This window comes from Giraffa tippelskirchi, chromosome 8 (genome assembly GCF_054371585.1).
Source record: "Giraffa tippelskirchi isolate mGirTip1 chromosome 8, T2T-mGirTip1v1.2.pri, whole genome shotgun sequence".
Taxonomy (NCBI): Eukaryota; Metazoa; Chordata; class Mammalia; order Artiodactyla; family Giraffidae; genus Giraffa; species Giraffa tippelskirchi.
The window spans coordinates 86672434-86694412 of record NC_137282.1 but is presented as its reverse complement, the minus strand read 5'-3'; the positions used below and the strand labels follow the sequence as shown (position 1 = coordinate 86694412).

The window sequence follows — 21979 nt, the reverse complement described above, 5'->3', positions numbered from 1 at the left end:
AACATAGAGTTTTCCTCCTGCTGTTCATTTTATTAACAAAACAGACTGTCAATCTGTCTGACCTTGTAAGAAGTTAACCTACCCCAAATGCTTCATTTATAACCCAAGAAAGCGTCATCATATATTGCTTATACCTTAGGAAAAGAAAATATTAAAATTTTCTACCTTTAACTATTCACTTAGTAAATTCTTATCAATTTCTTATACAAAAGTGTAGTTAATGACCTGTAATCAGTTTTATGCACACTGAAATTTTTTTATTTACTTGGAGTAGGTTGAGCTTAATTCACCCACATTCACCCAACTCAAAAGTGAATTATGTAGGCACTATTGAGTGGTATTTATACTTTTACAAAATGAGAGAATCAGTGTAGTTAATAGCTAGGGCTCCTTTTTCCTGTTTGAAGATAATTGATTTCTTTAGTGCACAGATACTGATGAATCACAATAGATATAATTGATCACAGCATATGGTAGTCATAGCTGGATTGTCTTGAAGGCCTGGTATTGTGTTTAAAGTTGTTAGATGGTGGTGGTGGGTGGGACAGAGTTTGTTAGAGAGGCGAATGGGATGCTTCTCATGAGGAAGAATTTCAATTATAGTTACCTGGATTGATTAGTGATGACGCCTCATCACTACTTGCCAGTGGAACGTCAGCCCTGATCCTCATGTAGGCCATGTGACCGATTCTGCAATGAGACTAAGCAGGGATGCTGTCAGAGCAGCAAAGAGAGGTCCCTAATCTGTCTTGTTGATGGGATGGGGCAGAGGCATGTGGATGCTTCCTGGGAAAGGTAATCATGATTGACACATAAGGGATGACCTGGAGTACACTTGATAGAATGAGGGTGAAGCCTTACAGCATAGTGTGAAGCCCTATGTGGTAGACCAGAAACTCACTATTCCTGGAATAAACATGGGAACTGGGGTGTAAGGAGATGAGGAGGGTCCCGGCCAGGCCATCATAGTTTGTATGCCAGACTGAGTGAGGTGCTTAGGCTTTACCCTGCAGCACTGGGGAACTAGTGAAGAGTCTTAAGCAGAGGAATGATATAAAATGCTAATTTTAGGAAGTTTATTTTTGAGGTTATGAGTTAGAAAGATTTGGGAAGGTCAAGGGGCTTCTCTGGTGGCTCAGACGGTAAAGAATCTGCCTGCAATGCGGGACATCTGGGTTCGATCCCTGGGTTGGGAAGATCCCCTGGAGGAGGGCATGGCAACCCACTCCAATATTCTTGCCTGGAGAATCCCTATGGACAGAGGAGCCTGGCGAGCTACAGTCCATGGGGTCGCAAAGAATCAGACATCACTGAGAGACTAAGCACAGCACAGCACCAAGGTCAAGGCTGAACACAGGTTGATAGTAGGGATGTTATTACACCACTCGGGAAGAAGCCATAAAGATCTTATCTAGGGTAAGAAATGGTCAAATTCAAGAAATACTGTGATTGAATGACTCATTGATTGTACACAGATAGTGAAGGAGAAGCAAGAGATAGGAACATTTCTGATTCGGACCCTGAGATGGTTGGTGGGCCACTAACTGAAACAGGAAGTTGGTAGACAGATGAGATTTGCCTTGAAAAAGATGCTTAATTTAGTTTGGACTATACTGAGTTGAGGCATGAATAATTAACATACTATAATAGAAGTTTTTAGTTCTCACTCCCATAGGACCAGAATGAGTAGTCCTTATTGGCAGACAGCTGTCTTCTGTGCAGTAATTCAGGGATTGAGATTTCTTCTGTTCTGTGGCTGTACCATCTTCAACATGTAGTTTGCAGGAAGGGGAAAAACATGGAACCTTGTTCTTGGAAGATTTTATGGTCCAGTCCTGGAAGTATTATATATCACTTTCACTCTGTTCCATTGTTCAGAGATTATCCATATGATGAACCCTAACTTCAAGGAATGCTGGGAAATGTAGCCAATTGACCAGAAACAAGAGGAAATGATTTTGGGAATCAGCCAATAGGTTGTGCCACAGGGTTGACTGGTGGATATTGAAATCTGAAACTCAGAGCAAAGATTTGAGCTGAAATGTGGTTTTAGAAACATCAAAGATGGTGTGATTTATATCATGAGCACACAGATGAAGTCACTGCTGGAGAACAAGTAGTGACAAGAGCAGGAGGCGAAGGGTAGAGGTTTTAAGTTGGCCAACCCACAAAGCTGGTGTGGGGAAAAGGATGCGAGAAGGGACCTGAAAGAGGGTAGGAGGTATTTTATGAACTGTGGAAGCCAGTGAGTATAGAGAGTGTCCAGAAGTTGGTGAAAAAGAGTGTAAAATGTAGTGGGAAGGCCCAGGAATGTATAAAATAAACCCTCAGTGTTACTGAATCAAATGATTAAATATTAGAGACTGGATTGAGTACTTCTCACTACAAGGGCATGATCGAGACAGAAATTGGACCTCAGTGTATTGAAGAGTCTACAGAGAAGGGGATAATTGATGAAACAAGATCTCAGACAGAACAGGAGCAAGAGTGCTTACTAAAATGAAATTTTGAGTTTATTCACATACTGCTTTTTAAATAATGCTTGTCTTTTCAGCCCATATTATGATTGATAACTGGTATTTGTTACAAGCAATTTTGTCAGTTAGCAGTAGAGACTGTTATTTCATTTCTAGTTGCATATTAATTGGTTTACATTATTAATTCACCTGTCCTGGGAAATATACATAATCTTAGAAAAGAAGGTCACATTTTTCTTAGTTTTGAATACAAAGTATAACAGAAAAGAGAAATAGTCTGCTGTACTTCTGTTATAACTTTGCTAAGCTAAAGCAAAATTTAAATCTTTTGTAACCTTTCTCTCTTTGTTTAAACAGATGTTGATTATTATGTTTTTTACTTTCTCTCTATCCTGCACTTTAGCTGGGAACATGTTTAGAGGCACTTTTATTTCCTAGAACATTTGTTAATAATGCAGAACTGATATAGAAATAAAGAAGCTTGTATTTGGATTGAGATGGATTCTTAATGTTCTGGTATTTAATACTGAACAACAAGCCCTAGCTTTATTAATAAATAACAGCTATCTTTCCCTTTTTCTTACACTTCATTCACATTTTTCAGTGGGGCACATAGCATTAGTTTAAAATGCTTTAAAAATTGTTTCTGTAGGTTGTACATTGTTTCTCACTTAAGAACAGAATATTTAGAGGTAACAGATCTGAAAATAAGCCATTACTTTTATATACTAATGATAAAGATGATGGCAAGAATCATTGTCAGTATGTTTTATGTTTTATTTTAAATGGTGTTTTAACAATTTCCTTCACATTTTTTTAGAATTCTGATATTAAGAAATGGGATCAAGGTAAATAAAAATGTGTTTAAAATATTTATTTTGGTTTAAATAATTTCCTAGGAAAAAAAGTAGATGACCATATTCATTTGTTATTCCTAATTCTTTAGTTCCTGGTTCATAATAGATCCTGGAAATATTTGTGAATGGAGGATAACACTTGAGTCAGTATCTTTTTAGAAAAGTTTTATAACTGTCATAATAAATAATACAGGATGCAGCATTCTACTGCATTTTATTTCAGTATTCTTTTCATACTTGATGTCAGAGTCAGTCCATAAAATGAGCTGGCTATGAACTGAGTATCCAGCAATCATCTCCCCATTATGCTAGCCAGAATACATTTCAGAACTAAAGTTGCCCCATTCAAGAAATGTGTATTTGCTGATGAGATTCTAAAGAAAGCCACACTTTGTGTCACCCTGGCCCAGTGCTTCAATCATGCCCAGAATCTCTTCTTTATTGTAGGCCTATTTTTCTCTAAACATTTTCTCTCTTGTGATTTATTTAAAAGTATATTTTTAGCTCCTTAACCTCTCTGTTTTATCAGCTTTTTATTTTGTATATTGAATAGGATATAGGGTTTCTGGGAGGGAGATGAAGACGGAGATGAGATCTGTATCTCAACTCTATCAAATGTCAAGCAGTGTGTAGGACATTTGGGTAAACAGGTAAATTACAGTGCCTAGGACAGTATCTGGCTGAATCACACGCCCTCCCCCCCCGCCAAGAGCAGTGGTAAAACATCTCCTTAAGAGGCCTTCTCAGGTCCCCCACTGTTGTGTAGCTGTAACAGTTAGTTCTGTTTCTGTGCAGAATTCTGTCCCTTACATAGAACTGTTTTGGACAACACACCATTGTATTAGTCACACTAACTGATGTAAGAGGTAAGCCTCCTGACTTCGGTGGTTTAGCACCTTATATGTTTATTTTTCACTTGTATTGAACAATGCAGTTTGTTTCTGAATAAGTGGGCTCTGCTCCACATGGTCATTGAAGGACCCAGGCTGAAGGAAGCTCAGTCATCTACGATGTCAGTGTCCAGATTGTAGAACTTGAAGGAGCATGAAGGATTCCATGTGAGAGGTTTTTATGGGCCAGAACCTGAAACCACAGATGTCTCCTCCCTCTCTTCCGTTGTCTAGCACTCAGGCACATGTCTTCCCCAGCTGCAGTAGGGAACTGGGATATGCAAGTAGTTGAGTCCCAGAAGAGTGCCTGCTGAGTGGGGTTGAAAGACGGTGTTGAATTTCCCACCTGCTTCAGAGAGTATGTCTTACATAACTGTTTTTTTCTGCTGGTATAGATAGAATAAGTTGTTTTCCTTTAGTAATTGATTCTGTTTCAGAAATCACTTGGGAATTGAAATGGAAGGAAATGTTCATTTTCTTTTTCTAATACAATGAACTTACTTAAAAAATATGAAAACAAACATTTGAAGGTTTTCCCTGTTAACCTTCTAGAATTGCTTTCCCTTAGGAGTCACTGCTGCTCTCTTTCCCATTTGGCAGACTGCTTTTGTGAAGCATCTCTTCTGTGACACCCGCCCCGCCCCAGCCTCTTCCTCCCATTCCCACCTCTCCAGGCACAGTTAGCATTTGCATCTTCAGTGTTCTGCTAGAGCTCAAACATACGTATGTTAGTTGAAGCCATTCATCCACTTATTCATACAAGCACCTATAATGTAGTAATAATAAACAGTACAAGACAGAAAGAAAAGGAGAGTTGACATCCACTGTGATAGAATTACATACCGAATAGTGCCAAAGACACAGGGAAGAGACACTTAGCTCTGCCTTGGGATGAGGGAGAGGTGGAGAATGCTTCTTTCACAGGGAAGAAGTTTGGTTCCAGTCTCTTTAATTACACAAGGATGCTTTCCCTTCCCTCGATGGTGAAGTTTATGAGGAAAGAAGCCTGTCTTGATCATCTCTAACTCTAGCGCCTAGTACTATGTCAGGCTTATATTAGATACTCAGGAAACTGAATTGACTGAATATGTAAGTCGGTAGACTTACAAACTTTTGTTTATTCCACAGTTTTCATACATTATTTCATCCATTCCTCACAATAGCTTTATGGTAGGGCAGATATTCTTATTCCTGAATTATGAAGAATGAGCCCAAATTCAGAGAGATTTGTGCATATACATGCTAAGTCACATCAGTCGTGTCCAGTTCTTTGTGACCCCATGGACTGTAGCCTGCCAGGCTCCTCTGTCCATGGGATTCTCCAGGCACAAATACTGGAGTGGATTCCCATGCCCTCCTCAGGGGATCATGACCCAGGGATTGAACCTGTGTCTCTCGGTGTTTTGCACACGACACACAATGGGTTAATAGATCTCAGGTGTTCTGCACTTAATCTTGTGCATTTTTCACTCTTGGAAACAAATGTGTAAGTTTCAGAATAGTGCTTTGAAACTCATAGCATGTGCTTTGAGGACAGGACATTAGATCACTTGAATTCCTTTGCATGATGAAGGCTGTTCATTTACATTGAGTCAAGGGATAAAGTTCTTTTTAACAGAAACAAAGAGCTAGTTCTTTCCAACATGTTTTATAGCTCTTCATATTCCTGCCAGCACAGTGTTACGTGCCTAGTTGGTACTCTGTAAATCTTTCTTAAATAATTGACAGTGATGTAAAATACATACATCAGATTCACCTAAAATGGACAAGCTTCTTTTTAGAGGCTGTCATAAACTTTTACCAGTATCATTGTGTCACAATGGACAAAATTGGACTGTGTTATATTCTAATTCAAAGAATTTTTTTTAATTCAAGGAATGTTTTATGCACTAGCTTAGTTTCCAATTTTCTTTGGCTTTCTCATTCTTTGGCACTTACACCCTTAGTCTGCCCCAGGACACTGTATGTGGAAGCTCAGACTGGCTGGATGTTCTTACCACAGCAGTTGAGATATTTTAAAATGAGCTATCTTTATTGTCTTCTGATGCTTTAAAAATCTAAAACTTCTAAGAATTGGAGTTTATGATAGACATTCATTGCTTCCATCTATAGCTTTCATATTTTGTACCATAACTATCAGTGTTCTCTACAGAAATATTATGACTTGGTGCTTAACTTATTAAAATTGCAGCCAAGTAATGTTGAAGGCATGACTTATAGAAATATAAAATTGTACATTTCCACATGGGTATTCTGCTTCATGGCAAACTTACATGTCTGAAGACAGACTCATTTTGTCTCTTCTACTTCTTTCTTGCTCCCCTCTCCAACCATTGCCATGCTTCTCATGTCATTTAGTGACAAGCTCCAAACCATGAAGATATCCTAACTACTTACTCCCTTCTTTTCTATTTCCTGTCTAATTCATGTTCATGCAGTGTTGCATTGACCTCTAAAATGTTTCTGAAATCAGGGGATTTGAGACTGTTTTAAAGCCAGGTGTGAGTGTATTGCCTAATCTCCTTAAAGCTATGAAATTCGGGGAAAGGAGCTGAGAGCGCTGTAAGCAGTTACTGTCAAATCAGCAAGAGGACTTGTATGAAAAAATATATTAAATTTTCAGGAGATTTTGGTGTTAGAAACATTTCTCTTCAATCTACTTGAGTAAGAATTTATTTCATCATCTCTGGAAGCACTTGCTTTTTCCAAAATTCTGTAACCAGGAGACAGACTAGACAGTGGGAATTATTCAAAGTATATGGCACAGAGGAGGTGGTTGGTAAATGTTTAATGAATGAGGAGATGGACAGATGAACAAAAATAGAGTTGTCTTGATGAAAGGATCCTGAACTCTGCTTCTGTTTTCCATTTTTGCTTCACATAAATATATATTTTTGCTATGGTTTATTTTTGTAAGAGCAAGATAAGTGCCAAGTTTTAGAGAGACAGACCCACCTTTCATATTAATCATTACTAGGGAAACACCACTAATGCATTAGTTTATTACCTAGTGGCATTTAATCTGCAGGACATCCAAGAGAGTGCTTTAGAAAGGGTCTGTGATTGAAGACTCAGTGCCAATTGTATGTTTAAAAAGAAAGAAATGAATGTCAGGGGTATATAGATTTTAATCTCCTATTATTCTGATAGTAGTAATGTGCCCAGAATTTTGGAAAGATTCTTGAGATTTTTATTATCCACCAATTGCCTTATTGCTAATATTTCCTTGATGTAATAATGTTAGCTATGTTTAATAAGTGTGACATAGTAATATTTATCCTGAACTTATCCTTCAGCCACAGAATAATAGAGAATAACAGAATATTAAGGTGATAAAGTTCAAGTACTAAGCAATGAAGGTCAATGAGTTTTTCTGATTAATTATTCCAGCAACTTCTTGCAAGTTAATTTTGTTACACCACATACTAAAAGGTTGAAAGAGAATTACTTCTTATTTTCTGTTTGTTTTGCAGGGAAAGATGGTGAAAGGAATGGGAGGGGCTATGGATCTGGTGTCCAGTGCCAGAACCAAAGTAGTGGTCACCATGGAACATTCTGCAAAGGTAAAGAGGGCTACTTTTGGAAATTCACACTAGGCAGAAATCCTGTGCACCAGGTCATGTGCCTGTGGTTTTTACTGTTTGCTCTGGATCACTCAACTTGATGGCGTTTATATTTTAGAGCAAAACATTGCAAATAAAGACAATTATTTATTATCATTCAGCTAAATGGTTGTTTAACTTTGAAGCAAACATCAGGACATTCTTTGATTATTTGCCTCACATGCACATTAAAGGTAAAAGCTATAATGTCTTCAAAGGCAGTGAAAAGATGTTAGGGAAGAGGTGTTGGTTCAGGTTTGTAGATATTTCTAATTTGGGGGCCACACCCAGTGGCATGAGGGATGTTAGTTCCCCAACCAGGAACTGAACTCGTTCTGCCATACAGTGGAAGCTCAGTGTCCTAACCACTGGACTGCCAGTGAATTCTGATTCAGGTTTAAAGATGGTTATAGTGGTTGCTATCTCTGTGAAAAATGAAAATGCAACAGAATGTGGGTTTTTAAAAGCAGTTATTTTCAAATGGATAATATGGCCTTTTACCAAGGCTGTGGAGGTGCCATTTTGAGAAAGCGTTAGAAAATGCTGGACTTGGTAACAGCAAGTGGTCTATTCTGAAGAATATTACACTTTTATTTTGATAAATTATTCAGTGTTTATTGAATGCCTGTTCTGTGTTGGACACTGCTGGAATTTGGCTGTGACTAAAAATGGGCAAGAATCCTTGACCTCATGGTGTGTAATTAATGATGATGATGATATCATTATCCTACAATGGTGATGGCTTCCATTCATTGAGCTTACTGTGCTCCAATGGTACACTAAGCTCTTTGTGTGTATTTGCCTGTACAAGCCCATGAGCTTGATATAGGTATTTGCTGTGGGTCCAGAAACAGAGTTTCAGTGAAGTTAAGTACTTGCCTGCTGCTGCTGCTGCTGTTGCTGAGTCGCGTCAGTCATGTCCGACTCTGTGCGACCCCATAGACGGCAGCCCACCAGGCTCTGCCATCCCTGGGATTCTCCAGGCAATAACACTAGAGTGGGTTGCCATTTCCTTCTCCAACGCATGAAAGTGAAGTCGCTCAGTCGTGTCCAACTCTTCGCGACCCCATGGACTGCAGCCTACCAGGCTCCTCCGTCCATGGGATTTTCCAGGCAAGTGTACTGAAGTGAGGTGCCATTGCCTTCTCCAAAGTACTTGCCTGAGGTCACATAATTAGTGGAACTGAGATTAGTCCTGATACTTCTGACTTTGAAGCCCAGTCTTCTAAATACCAAGCTATCAGTATGACTTCCTTTCTTATTCCTTTCTTATTTGTATTTGAACCAACTGAGCTTAATTGCCTTCCTGACCTGAATCCCTGGGCTTCTGATAATTTTCGAAGTTGATATTGAGTGACGAGTACCCTTTTCACTCTCTATGTATGCCCTCTGCTCATTCTCCTTTAAAATTCTTAGTTTTGAAACAAAAGCTATTTGTTTTCACCTTGTTGTTGTTCAGTCGCTAAGTTGTGTCCAACTATTTGCGACACTGTGGACTGCAGCACGCCAGGCTTCCCTGTCCTTCACTGTCTCCCAAATTTTATTCAAACTCACGTCCATTGAATCAGTGATGCCATCCAGCCATCTTGCCCTCTGTCGTTCCCTTCTCCTCCTGCCCTCAATCTTTCCTAGCATCAGGGTCTTTTCCTTGATACCTGCTATTTTGAGTGGAAGTGGTAGTTCATTTTCACTTTTTCTATTTGGTGATGAAGTGTTGGAGAGCCTGGATCTGAAAGATTTGCATTTGACTTGCTTCCCATGGGGAGTTACAGTCCCATTCTGTTACAGAATAATGTGTGTCATGAAGCAGTTTCATTGTGAAAACTGTAATAAATACAAAATTATCATAAATTGCTTAGTAAACACTGAAAACTGAGCAGTGAAGCATAAATATGAAACAATAGAAATGAAACCAACACAGGTGACTTCTGAGCAGTGCCTTGCAAAAAGCATCCAAAATACTTCATTTCAGAGACAAAAGGATGCCAAGCAGGCAAATCAAATCCAGATTTTTTCCAGAACATAACGTCTATTTGGAGAAAAAGTCTTGCCGACTTTCCTTTTGTTGTTCCTTCAATGTTGATGCATAGGCAGTGAAGTCCGACTCATTTCAGATTATTTTTGTGCATTCGTTTTCAAAACACTGGGCCTGTATTTAGCAAATTCTCTGTCTCTCACTTCTCTTTTCCCCCCAAACTGTTTTCTTTCTCCTCTGCTGGAATTTTTGGTAGAGGAAACATGGTGCTTCAAGCTTCTGATTAGAAGGTCCCTTATTAAAGCTTTTCATAGAAGGAAGGTACTCTTTTTTTTTTTTTTTTTTTTTTTTTAGCATTTCTTGTTTTTCTTCTCCCAGCAAGGAAATTGGCACTGACTTTTAGACCAGAACTGAAGTTATATATTTTCCCTAGATACCTTCAGTGGAACAAACTAACAAAAAATAATATACTTGTGATTAAGAGATTGGTTCAAGATGGCAGAATAGAAGGATGGGTGTTTATCGGTCTCCTCTTGAGACAGCCCCAAAATCACAACTAGCAGTTGAACAACCATTGACAGGAGGATGCAATAATAATAGTGATTTCTTCATACTTTATAGTTAGATAACCTTGAAAACTGGGCTTCCCTGTTTGCTCAGTGATAAAGAATACACCTGCCAATGCAAGAGACACACATTCCATCCTTGGATTGGAAAGATCCCCTGGAGAAGAAAATGGCAACCCATTCCAGTATGTTTGCTTAGGAAATCCCATGGACAGAGGAGCCTGGTGGGCTACAGTCCATGGGGTTGCAAAAGAGTTGGACATGACTTAGCAACTAAACAATAACAAACCTTGAAAACTAACCAAAAGAAGAAGTTTCTTTTCTTGCCACCTTCACTTTTTACTCCTGGAATGTGATTCCTACGGTATATTGTTCACCTGGACTCATTGTTACTAGCCCAACCTAAGGAAACACAAGGACCTCACCACTTCTTTCCTGCGTCTTTTGTCTGCCTGAAGATTGGTAGAGGTTGGAAAGAAAAGAAAGAGGAAAGAGGAGAGTTCTTTCACTCCTAGTGGCCTCTCCAGTTAATGACCAGTTCTTTTAGACATGCCAGGTAACTTCTACTGCCTTATGACTAAGCGGACAGCCTAGGGGGAGAATTCTTACAGTTTTCTAAGATACAGAGTGGATAGTTTGCAGTGAAGAATTAAAATCTGAAGAAAGAAATATAATCTTGTATTCTTGGGCTGCTAATTTTTTTTTCTGTAATTGGATGGAGCCATCAACTGGTCTTAGGTATAGCTTTTTGCTCCTTTTCTTCATCTATAGGGTTACAGATGCAGGTTACTTACAAATATAGCATGACCTGACATTTACAAATGTTTTGATCAAACAAAGGAAACTCTTTCCTTGCAAGTCTTTGCAGCCAGCTAGCAGCTTCTGGTATTTGAAGCCTGGCTGTCTACAGTGCTGCTCTGGAGTAACCATCATAACATTTTCCTTGCCTTGAAACTGCCTCTGGAGACGTAGAGCCCGCACTGGTGTCAAACTGGCATTGTAGAGTGGCTTTCATTTAAACTTAGGCATGAAGGTTCCAGGCAAAATTACAAAAAAGTAATGGTAGTTTTTGGTGTCTAGCCACCTTCTTTCTTAGCTTCTTTTGATCTCTTGACATGTCCTTCTTTTACCCTCTAAAAACGAGGAGAAATGAAGGAAAGGAGTAGGAGTTTGCATCCTTACTAGGTGCAAGGCTCTGTGTGGCACTGTAGATACTGAATCTATTAACCTCTCAGCGATCCTGTAATGTAAGGCTGGGATGTAGGTAGGTCAGAAACTTGTCCAGGTCAGCGGCAGAGCTTGAAGTTTTACTCAGTTTGGTCTAGTCCATGTTCATCATACCATTCCATGCTGCATCCTCACAAGGGTTACCTCTCTATCACCATCCCACCCACACCGGCCATTTTCTGGAAGCATCAGGTTTCAGAATTACCTCTTTTTTTATTTTTCCTGGTGAAAGCTCTCCTTGCTTGTTGAGATGGATATCAGCAAAATATTCATTTATTTATTTATTGGCCATGTCGTTTGGCTTGTGGGATTGAACTCCTTGTTCTCACCCAGCAAGGATGCATCATAGTGCATCTCATGGGATGCAGCATTTGCATGGAGATCTGATGGATGGGGCAGAGTTTGAAGGGACTTGTGTGTTGCAGGTCAGGGGAATAGGCACTGGTGTTGGAGGGCAGTGCATGCTGAGGTCCCTATCCTATTGTCAGAAAACAAAAGAAGAGTTGGGTGGAAACACACACACAGTTCTCCACACGGTGGTAGGAGTGATGTTTTAAAAATATAAATCAGATGATATCACTTCTTTCTGGGCTCAGAAACCCTCCATGGCTTCCCATCTCCCTTAGATCAAGTTCAGAGTGCTACATATTGTCTCTAAGGCCTCCTGGTTTGTCAACATCAATCCCAGTGCCTCTGTGAATCCAGCTACTGGGATTCTCCCACTTGCCCACTGAGCTCTAGCCAGACTCTATTCCTGTAAGTTTCTGGAACATTCCAAATACCCTCTGCCTCGGGGCCTTTGCACTTGTTACTCTCTGTGCCTGGAAAGCTCTTCCTCAGGTATCTGCATGGCTCGCCTCCTCAGTTGAGTCAGATCTCTGTTCAGAATACCAGAGCAGCTTCCCCTGACTATTACACAAAATGAGACTCCCCCCTCTTCTGATGATTCTTCATCTCCTTTCTGCACTAGAATGTGAGTTCCATGAGGGCAGGGGCTCTTTCTATCACAACAGCTGAGGAAAATCATGCCCAGTGTGTATTAGGAACCAGTAATTGTTGAATTCATTAATTTGAACATATCTGAACACTTTTAACTTTTTCCAAGCAGTTACATGTTCCTAAACTGCCTCTATTTTATCATTATAACACTCTTCTGAGGTAGGTCTTAACTGTTTTCCTTCTAAAGATAATCCAGCCAAATTTCATGGAGATTAAACATTCTGATAAAGGTCAAGTAGGAAATCAAGACCAAGTAGAAAATTAAGAGCAGAAGCAAGCTGAGAACCTATATGTCCTGCCTCCCTTTTCTGTTACTAAACTTTTCTGTCTGGCAACTGCCATCATCACTAACAATATAAAGGGAAGTGTTTTGTTCTCAGTACTGTGTACTGGAAATGTGTTCCTAAGGGTATAACTCTCAGAGCACAAAAGCAAAGAAATTCAGTCATAGTTGTCATTTATTGGAAACAGGCAAAGCTCTGGTACTTATTTTTGAGAACATAAATGAGAGCTCTATTTCTGAAACAGGCTTAGGTTTTATTTTTATTACAGTAGGAGGCCTGGATTCTAAAGGATAAAAAGAGTCATAATTATATTGTTATGAAGCTGAGGATAAATCTTTGTGAATAATATTTTTATTAAGTCTAATCTGTATCTGATAGCAGAGCAGTCATATCAAAATCTTGAACACTGTTTTACTTTGTCTTTACTTTTTTAATATAATGTAACTTACTTTTTTTTTTTAAATAAATTTATTTATTTTAGTTGGGGGCTAATTACTTTACAATATTGTAGTAGTTTTTGCCATACATTGACATGAATCAGCCATGGGTTTACATGTGTTCCCCATCCTGACCCCCCCTCCCTCCTCCCTCCCCATCCCATCCCTCTGGGTCATCCCATTACCCCAGCCCTGAGCATTTGTCTCATGCATCGAACATGGAATGGTGTTCTGTTTCACATATGATAATATACATGTTTCAATGCTATTGTCCCAGAACGTCCCACCCTCACCTTCTCCCTCAGAGTCCATAAGACTGTTCTATGCATCTGTGTCTCTTATTCTGTCTCGCATATAGGGTTATCATTACCATCTTTCAAATTCCATATATATGCATTAGTATACTGTATTGGTGTTTTTCTTTCTGGCTTACTTCACTCTGTATAATGGGCTCCAGTTTCATCCATCTCAGTAGAACCAGTTCAAATGTATTTTTTTAATGGCTGAGTAATATTCCATTGTGTATATGTACCACAGCTTCCTTATCCATTCGTCTGCTGATGGACATCTAGGTTGCTTCCATGTCCTGGCTATTGTAAACAGTGCTGCGATGAACATTGGGGTACATGCGTCTCTTTCAATTCTGGTTTCCTCGGTGTGTATGCCCAGCAGTGGGATTGCTGGGTCATATGGCAGTTCTATTCCCAGTTTTTTAAGGAATCTCCACACTGTTCTCCATAGTGGCTGTACTAGTTTGCATTCCCACCAACAGTGTAAGAGGGTTCCCTTTACTCCACACCCTTTCCAGCATTTATTTCTTGTAGACTTTTGGATAGCAGCCATTCTGACTGGTGTGAAATGGTACCTCATTGTGGTTTTGATTTGCATTTCTCTAATAATGAGTGATGTTGAGCATCTTTTCATGTGTTTGTTAGCCATCTGTATGTCTTCTTTGGAGAAATGTCTGTTTAGTTCTTCGGCCCATTTTTTGATTGGGTCATTTATTTTTCTGGAATTGAGCTGCAGGAGTTGCTTGTATATTTTTGAGATTAATTGTTTGTCTGTTGCTTCGTTTGCTATTATTTTCAACCATTCTGAAGGCTGTCTTTTCACCTTGCTTATAGTTTCCTTTGTTGTGCAAAAGCTTTTAATTTTAATTAGGTCCCATTTTTTTATTTTTGCTTTTATTTCCAATATTCTGGGAGGTGGGTCATGGAGGATCCTGCTGTGATTTACGTCAGAGAGTGTTTTGTCTATATTTTCCTCTAGGAGTTTTATAGTTTCTGGTCTTACGTTTAGATCTTTAATCCATTTTGAGTTTATTTTTTATTAGGATATAGTTGATTAACAGTATTGTGTTAGTTTCAGGTGTACAGCAAAGTGATTCAGTTATACATATACATATATCTATTCTTTTTCAAGTTCTTTTCCCATTTAGGTTATTATAGAATATTGAGCGGAGAAGGCAATGGCACCCCACTCCAGCACTCTTGCCTGGACAATCCCATGGACGGGGGAGCCTGATAGGCTGCAGTCCATGGGGTCGCGGAGAGTCGGACACGACTAAGCAACTTCACTTTCACTTTTCACTTTCATGCATTGGAGAAGGAAATGGCAACCCACTCCAGTGTTCTTGCCTGGAGAATCCCAGGGACGGGGAGCCTGGTGGGCTGCCGTCTATGGGGTCGCACAGAGTCGGACACGACTGAAGCGACTTAGCAGCAGCAGCAGCAGCAGAATATTGAGCAGAGTTCCCTGAACTATACAGCAGCTTCTTGTTGATTATCTGTTTTAAATATAGCAGTGTGTATAGATCAATTCCAACCTCCCATCTGTCCATCCTCCCTTACCCTTCCCCCCAATGAGAAGTTTGTTCTCTAGGTCTCGGATTCTGTTCGAACATAAGTTCATTTGTCTTTTTTTGTCATGAAGTTGAGAATAAATCTTTGTGAATAATACCTTTATTAAGTCCAATTGATATCTGATAGCAAAGGTGTCGTATGGAAATCTTGAATACTGCTTTACCTTGTCTTTGTTGTTTTGCACAGAGGAATTATACAAAGTATAGATAAATGAGATTTATTCATCCTTTTTAATTTGGATCAAATATATTACCAAAAGCCAGCAAATATGAAAGAGTATTTTAAAAAATGCTTTCTCAGAAACATCCTTGAGATAATTTTCAGCAACATTGATAAGTATCCCAAGATAAAGAAAGTATTCTATTGTGAGGATAATTCATAATTAACAGTTTCATTTGGTTTAATTTTTTTCCATTCATAAGAGCTTGTCGCTGTTTTATACTTTGTTAATGAAACTTCTTGGCTAGGCTTGCTTGGAAAAAAAACAATATTCACCATTAAAAATAGAAATCCTCACACGGTTTTGTCTTTTTTATTTGTCCTTTAATGATGGACACGCCTGCAAAAAAAATATTATAATGTAAGAAAATAGCAGAACACAGCCCAGCAACCCATAAAGCCCTTTAAAATGTCTTATAGAATTTAATTAAGTGAATAATATTAAGTCCTGTGATCTTGAATATCCATAGTTCTTGATAGGAAAGCTAACACTCAGAGCAGCTTTCTAAGGCACCATAGCAGTTCAGGGATGGAAAGAGAAAACAATTTCTGCTCAGAGCTGGACTCTGCCATCCTTCGTGTAGAGACCATAGGATGCAGTCTTTGGAGAGAAAACAAAAAGCCATGATGAAGACCTTTGTATTATATTGAAGAAAAACGGCCTTCTATTCTAAGGTCTCAAAGCCCTGAAGACTATTTTCAGGGAAATGACTTGCTGTATCTGTTGTCTCATTTGGCTGGTCTTCCCCTGAGAATATGCCTGTGTAACTACAAACTGTTATTACATCCACTTGTAAAAACCATTTGTAATAGCAATTGTTCTCCACTTCAGAGCTAGCTGAGTCTTTCCACTGAGGTCCTATGTGTATTGTTGGCATCCCGACCAAATAGGTGCTATGTAAAGGCTAGAAATATCCCACGAGGATAAACTCAGTGTGGGTAATATGATCATCATCTTGTCCTTTTATTCTGTGTACCTTGATTTTCTTTCTTTAGCAACTCCCATCTTTCTCTTCTAGGTACCATATCAGTCATCACAGTGATTTGACAGCCGTGGGTTTTGTAATAGAGTATTCCCCAGTTTTTTATGTCTATTCTGTGTGTGCTTGTGTGTATGTGTATAGAAGGAAGGGGTGAGAGCAGTGGCACTCAGGTTTCCTCTATGACATTTTGGCATGCTGTAAGAGAGACCTATCCTTGGTTTTGTTGTGCCACAAGACAAAGTATGGAGTATTCCTTTGCCAGGGTCAGCCTTTGTCACCCTGCTTTTCAGCAGATTAATGTAGACCTTGTAGCTTTAGGAGAGAGCAGGCAGAAGAAGTAGAATAAGCATAATTCACTCAGTTTCTGTCTTTTTTTTTTTTTAATAAATTTATTTATTTTTGTTGGAGGCCAGTTACTTTACAATATTGTGGTAGTTTTTGCCACACATTGACATGAATCAGCCATGGGTTTACATGTGTTCCCCATCCTGAACCCCCCTCCCACCTCCCTCCCCATCCCATCCCTCTGGGTCATCCCATTGCCCCGGCCCTGAGCATTTGCCCCATGCATCGAACATGGAATGGTGTTCCGTTTCACATATGATAATATACATGTTTCAATGCTATTGTCCCAGAACGTCCCACCCTCACCTTCTCCCTCAGAGTCCAGGAGACTGTTCTATGCATCTGTGTCTCTTATTCTGTCTCACATATAGGGTTATCATTACCATCTTTCAAATTCCATATATATGCATTAGTATACTGTATTGGTGTTTTTCTTTCTGGCTTCACTCTGTATAATGGGCTCCAGTTTCATCCATCTCAATAGAACCAGTTCAAATGTATTCTTTTTAATGGCTGAGTAATATTCCATTGTGTATATGTACCACAGCTTCCTTATCCATTCGTCTGCTGATGGACATCTAGGTTGCTTCCATGTCCTGGCTATTGTAAACAGTGCTGTGATGAACATTGGGGTATACGCGTCTCTTTCAATTCTGGTTTCCTCTGTGTGTATGCCCAGCAGTGGGATTGCTGGGTCATATGGCAGTTCTATTCCCAGTTTTTTAAGGACTCTCCACACTTTTCTCCATAGTGGCTGTACTAGTTTGCATTCCCACCAACAGTGTAAGAGGGTTCCCTTTTCTCCACACCCTCTCCACACCCTCTCCCCAGTTTCTGTCTTATACTTTTGTATGCTTCATACTGCAGTCCTTTTTTTTTTTTTTTTTTTTTGCTGTGCCACATGTCTTGTGAGATATTAGTTTCCTGGCCAGGGATTGAACCCAGGCCAGTGCAGTGAAAGTGTCAAGTCCTAACCAATGGATCACAAGGGCATTCTCTATAGTATAGTTTTTAGGTGTCTTTGCTTCTCCCTTTGCTCACGCCTTTATCTATCTCCCCTAAGTTTTGTAAGTTCTTTGTACACTTCTGCGAGCTCTACTTCTCCTAGTGAGCTCAGAGATGCTAAGAAGGTAGAAGTACATTTCTTAGGACTAAAAAGCAGCCTCCAGTGGACCTCAGCCACATGATATTTTATAACTCCAATGCTGCTGGATTCCTTGGATCAGAATTGTAATAGTCAGACAGCATTTATTGATCACTGTGGTTTGTCTAGTACTCTACTCATTGCTGAAGATACAGAAGTAAATTGTTTCAGCATGCAGGGAGCTCAGAGTCCAGTGATGGATGAAGAGAAGGCAACAATTACATTTGTGGAGAGCAGAGGAAACACAGGAGCACCTAAGAGGTGCAGCAGAGTGGGAACATCCCTTGGACACTCGAGTAGGGGCACTCTATGGGGATGATGGAGATGGTTTCTCCAGGGTAGAGGACACCAGAGCCAAGTCATGAAGAGTAGGGCGGGTGTTGCCATTCACATGTGGGGTGAAGGGGTACATGGCATGTGTTTCAGGTGGCATGAACACACCCTTGAAGACTTGATCCCTTAAGGAGCAACCACCTTCTAGACTTTGCCTTCTTTGTACTTGATCACAGGGCTTTCCCAAAGAAGACGCCTGAAAGAAGAAATAATATTGGGCCACACTTAAGAAACACTTAACAGAAAAGATGGGCATGAAATGGGATTTTATGTAAAGCAAAGTCTTACATGAACGCTCTGTTGCCTCAGATAAATGAAATGTTGACATGGAAAGCAAAAGTCACTGTAAAAAAGAGAACTTGTTATCTGGGATTAAGTTTATTGTGATAACATGAAGCTTGTTGTAATGATGACAAGGGGTTTATTATCATTTAACCAGAATTATTTATACTGAAGAATTTAGCAAAATTGCACACAGATTATCTAAAGAATTAAAGAGACATCACCATGAAGCAAGTATTAGAAAGTATTCGGTTGGATAAAAAGAAAATGGTGGTTTCCTAGATTTTGTAGGAGGTCTGTAAGTGATGCAGTGGGGAAGAGAAAAGCTGGAGAAGCAGGTGGAGGAAAGAGATTTAAATGTTCACCAGGGTTATGATGAAGTTAGCAAAGAAGGAAATACAAAAATCAGAAGTGTTGAGGATCAGTCAGAGCTTTTTTGATGCTACGCTTGGTGTCTGATTGTCTACCTTTTCTGACATTTCTTCGTGGAGAAAGAAAGGAGCAGATTGATGGAGATGAACAAGACACCACTCACCCTAAAAATTCACATGTAGATTCAACCCCTTCCACTTTACCTCACTTTCAGAACATTTCTTCCTACCGTGATCAGGTCAGGAAGACTTGGCAGTTGAAAAGAAAACCACAGCACAAAGAATTTAAAGGACCAAATGACGATTAAATGGAAGAGTTAAAATGAGACACCTGGTCTTTGGACTCCTAATAAAGTGTTCTTTGCTACCACATTACACTGTATCTCTTTTTGGGGGATTTATTTTTTATTGCTAAAAACCCAGCGATTGTTCCTGCTTTGTGAATCATAGCACATTGTAAGGCTCAGCCTGGCATGGTTAGAATAGAGTGCTCAAGTGGGAGTTAGTCATATTTTGGCTTCATAGCTAACCTATTGTTGAATATTGAAATTGTGACATTCTTTAATCCTTCTGCATCTCATTTTCTCTTTTTCCTTGATCTGTGTTATGTCTTAAAGCTCAGTGTGAATGGAATCATCTAGCTACTTTGTTCTCACTGCAAGAATACTGTTGGTGCTACCATCCTAGGCCAGCCATATGGTTTGCTCCCAAATACGGGTTGCAGTTTCATTGTTTTTGTGGATCTCAGGAATTCTGTTTAGGCCATTTTCTGTGTAATTCTGTGTTCAACTTCATTGAGGAACTTAAGACTTCCTGAAGAATTCCCTGGTGGTTAGTTGCTAAGCTGTGTCTGACTCTTTGCAACCCCATGGACTGTGTCCATGTAGGTCCCCATGTAGCCTGTCAGGCTCCTCTGTCCATGGGATTTTTTAGGCAAGAATACTGGAGTGGGTTTCCATTGCCTTCTCCAGGGGATTTTCCCCACCCAGGGATCAAACCTGTGTCTCTTGCATTGCAGGCGGATTCTTTACCATCTGAGCCACCAAGAAAGCCTGAAGAATTCCCTAGTAGATTGTGGAAATGTACAGTATAGGTTATGTAAACAGTTCAAGGTTATTGAACACTTGCTAAGTGCTGGACGCTTATAGTCACCCCTGAGGTATAGCAGATGGATAAGCATAGACACAGGATCCTTGCCTAGCTAGTGTGGAGTGGAGTGAGGCTTTACACTCAGGTCCTTTGACTCTGCTCTGAAGCATTGAGCTGTACTGTTTACATGGAAAATGGTTTCTGAAAGGTGTGTCTTGGTGATGTGCTGTGCTGTGCTTAATCGTTCAGTCATGTCCATCTCTTTTTGGCCCCATGGACTGTAGCCCACCAGGCTCCTCTGTCCATGGGGATTCTTCAGGCAAGAATACTGGCATGGGTTGCCATGCCCTCCTCCAGGGGATCTTCCAAAGCCAGGAATCGAACCCAGGTCTTCTGCATTGCAGGTGGACTCTTTACTGTCTGAGCCACTAGGGAAGCCCAAGAAGTGGTAGCCCTGAAGTTGGTAGCCTATCCCTTCTCCAGGGGATCTTGCAACCCAGAAATTGAACCGGGGTCTCCTGCATTGCAGGTGGATTCTTTACCAGCTGAGCTACCAGAGAAGCCCCTCTGTCTTGGTAGGGCACAGTTAATTCTGGTAGTTGAAATTCTCCTAAACCAGAGTTGGTTGTTCATTGGAACTCAAGTGGCTGCCCAAGATGTAGATCTTGCTCAAATAACGAGAACAAAGTAAGAGCTCCCCACAGAAAATGTTCCTCGGAGGCCCACAGATTGTTCACTTTGTTCACATGCAGACCTGGAATTCACTGTGACATGTCTTATTTGAGTTATATGAAGTGTAAGGAGTCCTGACAACTATAGAAGTTCGCACGTTCATCATTAATTTCAGCTCTTTGATTAAGTGTCTGTGACACGTGCAAGCTTTTTTTGAAATCTGGGAATGAAAATAGATCATGAAAAATGAAGCAGAAATGAGGTTTTATTTCTACAGCTATAAATTTTCTTACACAGTAAAATCTAGAAACATACAGTTTGTTGTTAAAAGTGTAATGTCTATCCACTCTCTCTATATATATTTAGCACTAATTTTAACTAAATTAAAGTGATACAGTTTGTCATTTTTTGAAATTCACCCAAGATTCCTAATGGAATTCCCCTTTTTGTCCCATTTGTTCATTCAAAAAACACTGAATATCTTTTGTGCCATACACTGGATTAAATATGTTAAAGCCTCTTAATTACTCGTATGTTGTGCATTGACATGTTATCACAAGGAGTAAAATCGTAAGCCCAGTTATTTGAAATCCTTTGCTTGATCATACTTGGTATGACAGCAGTTTTGAGAGAGACATAAGCCAGGTAGTGGTGCATAATTAAGAAGGTAAAACTTGGAGATGGCTAAAGATGATGGCTTCATGTTTGGTGCTTTTAGATCCAAAATGGAAGCAGTAGGAACATTTTTGCCATTTTAAAAGAGGATCTAAAATGTGACAAATTAGCCTCAGCCTCAAGGGAAATAGTAATTTAGGCTCCTGGTGCTTGATACTTAGAAAGGAGCTTCATCATAATCAGAAGAAAATGATCTGAAGATCAGATCATCAGAGCTAATGTTTCGACTGTGCTCCACAGATGTGCCCCATCGGTCACCTCTGTACTGTGGGGTGGGGGGAGTAGGGAATGGCACAAAGGGGTTGATGGTTGAAAACCTGCTTCCCATTTCAATCCCTCTTTCATGTTTGAAGAAAAGGTAGTGTAGCTGAAGGAAACTTTGAAAAAAATATGACTATAGACCAGCACACACATTTTACCAGTGAGCAAACTGAGGCCCAGACATATTCCAGGAAAGGCAAATAGCTATATAAGAAAGTGAATATAATCATGGTTTTCTACACTGCTTGGGGCATCAGTGAGCCATTTTACAGAGTCATTTTGCCAGCATGGTATAAATTCTGACTATTGAGTTATATACGATTTGTGACATAGCTATGCTGGGTGAACTGAAGATGATGAAGCATGGGGGTTTGCAGGAGAGGAAAATCTTCATGTGCCCCTGTAAGAAGTTAATAGATAATATCTAAA

The 21979-nt window shown here is 39.7% G+C and overlaps 1 protein-coding gene across 10 annotated transcripts in view; it reads left to right on the top strand.

The window, feature by feature from the left end:
• OXCT1 (3-oxoacid CoA-transferase 1) overlaps nt 1-21979 on the top strand; it is a 169846-nt gene that overhangs the window by 129227 nt on the left and 18640 nt on the right. For 8 of the 10 annotated variants that reach the window (XR_014061356.1, XR_014061355.1, XR_014061354.1 and 5 more), the window contains one exon: nt 7698-7787. The exons of the other annotated variants lie outside the window; for them this stretch is intronic. Coding sequence is in view for 5 of the 8 variants with exons in the window: in XM_081517565.1 (XP_081373691.1) it covers nt 7698-7787 (90 nt within the window). In the remaining 3 variants the exon portion in view is untranslated. The remainder of the gene's footprint in view (nt 1-7697; nt 7788-21979) is intronic. 10 annotated transcript variants of the gene reach the window in all.